The 5,855-nt window shown below is 46.4% G+C and overlaps 1 protein-coding gene across 2 annotated transcripts; it reads right to left on the bottom strand.

Annotated features, from left to right (window-relative positions):
- Nucleotides 1–1,012: 1,012 nt before the first annotated feature.
- LOC147618889 (putative pentatricopeptide repeat-containing protein At3g01580) lies at nucleotides 1,013–5,522 on the bottom strand. Of its 2 annotated transcripts, XM_086773987.1 has the most exons (2): nucleotides 2,347–5,522; nucleotides 1,771–2,203 (listed from the first exon to the last, which is right to left on the bottom strand). In XM_086773987.1, exons 1-2 carry the CDS (start codon nucleotides 4,884–4,886, stop codon nucleotides 2,167–2,169), a joined length of 2,577 nt encoding a protein of 858 aa, XP_086630113.1. In that variant the 5' UTR covers nucleotides 4,887–5,522; the 3' UTR covers nucleotides 1,771–2,166. The 2 variants fall into 2 exon arrangements, with proteins under 2 accessions (XP_086630112.1, XP_086630113.1); XM_086773986.1 differs by having other exon boundaries at nucleotides 1,013–5,522.
- Nucleotides 5,523–5,855: the final 333 nt, after the last annotated feature.

Genomic DNA, 5,855 nt, shown 5'->3' with positions numbered 1-5,855 from the left:
ATTGGGAACTGTCGAGTCCCCGAGTGCTCCCCACAAATGGCTACTCATATAGGAGGCCTTGCAAAATAGAGCACATATATTACGCATAGTAACAACACAAGGATGAAGCATTGAGCAAATACTTTTTCAACAAACTCGTCACACTATCATCGAAGTTCATTGCATACTTGCAACACACACATCATACAATGTAAGTCTTTAAGTGAAAAGAGATGACACAATTTAAGATCCTAGAGTCTGAAGAGAAAGCATCATAACACCTACTCATCATTAAGTCTTTCACACCTTGAGTTCATGTATTTTATGCAAGTGATAAAATCTTGCAATGATTCACCTTTTCATTGCTCTATGCTATACATTTATCTAGTCATACTCATGTGGACACTTGCCACAAATCCTAGAGTTCTAATTTCAATGACCCAAACCATTGGTTGGCCTTGCAATCAAGGCTTAACCCTAGGACTCACACTTTGGTCACATCATCAACATGTTTAAATGATTCTCAAATCTAATCAAAAGTTGCCCCTTGTGTCATTTGCATATAAAAATCAGGTTGCTAGTGTCATTTGAGGCATAGGGGTTTGAGGTTGCACATTGCTAGAGGCTGTTGTGGCACTCCATATAGATTAGCAACATTAGTTGGCAAGCATGGGCATTTGCACTGCGTGTTGCCTATGGAATGGAGAAGTCGATACTAATGGTGGTTGGGTTCCCAAAAATGTTGGGGTTGGTTTACTGAGGACAAAATGAAGGTCCTACCCCTCTTCCCCTCCATGCGTATGTTAGGCCCTGAACTCTTGTAGGGTTAGACATTAAAAAACAAATCAATATAGGCTCCCAGATACTAAAGATATGTAGATAAGTGTAGGAAATCTCTGGAGTCGGGACTCCCTACAGTTGAACTTATTGGTAGTGGACCTCAACCATAATATGTAGCAATTTGTAGAAGTTTATTTATACCCCTTTGAACAGGATCTGATCCTAATCCCTACCCATAGCAGACTAAGCATAATGAAGAAAAGCCTTTCAAGTTTAATGCAAAGAACAGTCTAAAATCAGCCATATCCTTTAATGCCACTGTTCATGGGATTGCAGCACAGCAGCTCTAGAGGAGAAGCTTGCGTTTCACTCAGGACTAGTGTGTCCATTTCCTTACATGGGATACTGACATAGACGATTGAGACCAGTCCCAGCCCGTCATGCAGTATGAGGATGATGGACTGGTGTGGCACTACACTGGTTGTATCAGTGGATGATTGACATGATGGCCAGCCAGGCAACAGTGGGTGGCACATTGGGACGCAACACATGGAGGAGAGGCAGCTCTGGCCAGCCACTGCCACACGAGGCGTCATCTACACCCCCCCCCCCCACCCCCCCCCCCCAAAAGAAAACCCCACACAGACACAAAAGCAGAGTCTATCCACTCTTCTGGACCGACCTCACCACATGCTCTGCCTCCATTTGAAGTGTTTTCTGGGTAGCTCCAAGGTCATGCAAAATCGCCGAACAAGCACCTGGAGCCCTAGAGCCTTCCTGTCTGAAGGCAGGACTGGGATCTCTTGGCATCACAAGGTCTCCTCCCCTCCTCATTTGTATTCTCCCTCTAAGAGCAGCCAGCCAGGAAGGTAATCCCCTTTCCATTCGGTTTTCTACCTCTTCGAAGGGTCTATTTGTTATTTCAGAAGGGGTGAAAAAGGGACAAATCCTCAGTTCCACCAACATCACCCACAACAACCATGTTGCTGTCTAGAAATTTCCACATTGTCAGCACACTCCAGCAGGCCGGCATTTGCATATATGTTTGACATTAAAACATAAGAAGTACCCTGCTCGGGCTGCAGATTCACTGCATGATCAAAAGCCTGTTTTGCTAGCTCTAAATTGCCATGTGTACAACATGCACCAAGCAAGCACAACCAAATGGTCACATCAGCCTCAATAGGCATTTTCACCAACATGTTCTCTACCCTATTGAAGTCACCTGCACGACCAAGGAGGTCTAGCATACTACCATAATGCTTTAAGTCAGGAGTGAGGCCATAGTCTCTACCTATGGATTCAAAGTACTCAAGACCTTTATAAAGAAGGCCAGTATGACTACAAGCTGAAAGCACTGAAGTAAATGTTACTTCATCTGGCTTGATTCCTGCAAGTTTCAATTCCTCAAACATGTGCAGGCTTGCTACATAGTTTCCTTCTCCTGCATGACCAGCAATGCAAGCATTCCATGACATAATATCAGGCTCCAACAGTTTTTCAAAAAATTCATGTGCATCAACCATGCTTGCACAACTCCCATATGCATGGATTAGAGGGGCTGCCAAGGAGGAAAAGAAATCATACCCGGCAGAGACAATGTCAAAGTGAATCTGTTCACATATCTCCAAGCTTCCTATCACACTGCAGGCTTGCAGAATGCAGATAGGTGTAATATGATCCAGGGTCACACCTTGCTTTCGCATCTCTCTGTACAATTGAAAAGCCTCCTCTCCTTGGCCCTGCTCAATGTATCCTGAGAGCATTGCATTCCATGACACAACAGTCCATTGGGACAGTGCATCAAACATATTCTTTGCTTCCACAACGGCTCCACACTTGCCAAACATACTTACAAGGGTGTTGCCAACAACGACATCTGATGTAAAGCCTTTCATGCGGGCATCAGCATGTAATGCATGTCCAATTTCCAGAGCCATCACCTTGATTGATCGTCCCTCCACAAAAACAGCAGCTTCCTTCTCTGCCAGGGAGGCACATGCTTGCAGGACAATTACACATGTCAGCTGGTCTGGACTCGCACCTTCTTCTTGCATGTGTGTGTATAAATGTAAAGCCCTCTCTCCTTGGCCCTGCTCCACATAAGCTGAGAGAATCGCATTCCACGACACAACAGTGCGTGGGAATAGTGCACCGAACACATGCTCTGCCTCAAGAGTGGCCCCACACTTGCCATACATACTGACAAGGGTGTTGCTGACAAAGACATGAGATAAGACACCTTTCCTGCAAGCATCAGCATGTAATGCCTTACCAATTTCAAGAGACGTTGTCTTGGTCGATTTCCCCTCCATGAAAAGTTCCGTCTCTGCAAGAGTGGCACATGCCTGTATGGTGGTCACAAATGTCAGTTGGTCTGGACTTACACCTTCCTCTTGCATGTGTGTGTACAACTGTAGAACCATATGTCCTTTTCCCTGCTCAACATATGCTGAGAGCATGGCATTCCATGACACAACATCACGATGGGATAATGCATTAAACATGTGCTCAGCTTCCACAATCGCACCACACTTGCCATACATACTCACAAGGGTGCTGCCAACAATAACATCCAATGCAAAGCCTTTCCTGCGGGCATCAGCATGTAAAGCCTGCCCAATTTCCAGGGGCATCACCTTCGTTGATCGTCCTTCCTCTAAAAGAGCTTCTTCTGTCTCTGCCAGAATGGCACATGCCTGAATGGTGATTACAGATGTCAGCTGATCTGGACTCAAGCCTTCCTCTAGCATCTGTAAGTACAACTTTAAAGCCTTCTCTCCTTGGCTCTGCTCAACATATGCTGAGAGCATCGCATTCCATGTCACAACATCATGGTGGGATAGTGCACCAAATACTTGCTCTGCCTCCACAGTGGCCCCACACTTTCCATACATGCTCACAAGGGTGTTGCCAACAAAGGCATCAGATGCAAAGCCTGTAATTTCGGCATCGATATGTAATGCCTGTCCAATTTCCTGCGGCATCAGCTTGATAAGTTCTCCCTTCACAAGAAGAGCTTCCTCCTTCTCTGCAAAGGCCGCACATGCTTGAAGGGCAATCATGAATGACATCTTGTCTGGACTTGTACCGTCCTTTTGCATCTGTTTGTACAATTGTAAAGCCTTTTGTCCTTGGCCTTGCTCAACGTATGCTGAGAGCATCACATTCCATGACACCACATCATGATCGGAAAGGGTAACAAACACATGCTGTGCTTCCGCAATAGCTTTACACTTGCCATACATACTCACAAGAGTGCTAGCAACAAAGATGTGTGATGCAAAGCCTTTCCTGTGGACACCAGCATGTAATGCCTGTCCAATTTCTAAAGGTAACAACATGGTACGTTGTCCATCGACAAGAAGGTCTTTATCTGCAAGGGTGGCACACGCTTGAAGGGAAATTACAGATGTCGCGAGGTCTGGGCTCACACCTTCTTCTTGCATTTGTAAGTACAACTGTAACGCCTTCTCTCCTTGGCCATGCTCCACATATGCTGAGAGCATCGAATTCCATGACACGATAGTGTGGTGGGGCATTGCAGAGAATACATGCTCTGCTTCAACAATGTTCCCACACTTGCCATACATGCTCACAAGGGTGTTTCCAACGAAGACGTCAGACACAATGTCTTTCCGGCCAGCATCAGCATGTAGTTTCTTGCCGAATTCGAGGTCAGGTATGTTGCCACAAGCTTTGAAAAGGCTGACAAAGGTATACCGGTCCGGCTGGACACCATCGTCTAGCATGCACTGATACATTTTGAGAGCGTCTTGAGAGCAGCCACGGTCCACATAAGCGGAGATGATGGCGGTCCAGGAGAAGACTGTACGGCATGGCAATGTGTAAGATGTGTGGAGAGCATCTTCAATGGCACCACAAAAGGCCAGGGTCATCACCAAGTAGTCACCCAGAAGGCCGGTCAGGGGGGTACGATGTTGGGCAAGATGGGCATGGATTTGCTTGGCTTGGGCAAGGGCTTTGTTCTTCTTGCATTCCTTGAGGAGGGAAACGTAGAAGTGGGCAGAGGGAGGTGTGCCGATACGAGACAGCGCTTCAAGGGCCATGTCCAGCTGCCCTTTTGGGCAAAGAGGCTGCAGACCTCCTTGCAAGATTCTGGACATTGCGGCAGCATGAGCGGATGCATCCTGCAACTCACAGCAAAACAAGACCAGCTTGATTTGTTCCAAACTCAGCTTGAGAGGGCCTGTCCCGCAGACAACGTAGTCTCGTGAACCAGTGTGGGAATTGGCCTGCCTTATGGCAAACGAATCCTCTCTATAAATGAGAAAAATTATATTCTTATATAATAGGTGGTGGGTGCTTATTCACTAGTGAATATCATATTCACTCTAATGAATTAATTAATTTTATCGTGGGTGCTTCTCTTTGATTTTCGGACGAAAACCTTAGCTTTACTAAGGTCACCCACTCTGACCAGTTGCACCCCTCCCATCCTCACCTTGCTCTGTCACCCCCCCTCTCCGCCTGCCCTCCCCCCCCCATCCTCACCTCGCTCTACCAGACGGCGGACTCGCTGGGGCTATGATCTAATGGCGTTGATGCTTCATGGAGGAAATGGTGGTGGTCGTGGAGGAGGTCATAAGGGCACACAGTACTGCACAAACGTTGGCTACTCCATGGCGTGGGCTAATCAGCGGTGGCTACACCAAGGCGTGGGCTCATCGACAGCCAGGCACACCAGGCACACCGGCAACTATAGAAAGTCACTAGTTGACCACAGACTGAAACACGTGAGAGAGAGTAAGAGAGAGAGAGTGGGCCATGGCTGACTGATAAGGCATGAAGGTGCTGTTACGTCCTTTATAGGGGCTTTACAGGGCCAACCTACACAACCTCTCGAGTCTAGACCCCTTCTTTCCCTGTGTCCATGCACAAAACACGTGTCCAATATACTAAAAATGTAAGATTGCATTAGATCGCGTACTAAAGTGAGCCAATGAAGGTTGTTTTGATTTATTTCAAAGCATATTCCCATCTATTTAATTTAAGCGGAGAAAACAACGTTGTGGGTGCATATTAGGTGTGTGTGTGTGTGTATATATATATAATTGTAGGTGTATTAATTAAAT

The sequence above is a fragment of the Cibotium barometz genome, chromosome 34, assembly GCF_041138505.1.
Source record: "Cibotium barometz isolate CiBa-2024 chromosome 34, ASM4113850v1, whole genome shotgun sequence".
Lineage (NCBI taxonomy): Eukaryota > Viridiplantae > Streptophyta > Polypodiopsida > Cyatheales > Cibotiaceae > Cibotium > Cibotium barometz.
Note: the sequence above shows the minus strand (reverse complement) of the source record. Positions and strands in the feature narration are given on the sequence as shown.

Excerpts from the sequence above, each read along its gene's own strand:
- LOC147618889 (XM_086773986.1), bottom strand. The coding sequence starts at position 4,886 with ATGTCCAGAATCTTGCAAGGAGGTCTGCAGCCTCTTTGCCCAAAAGGG.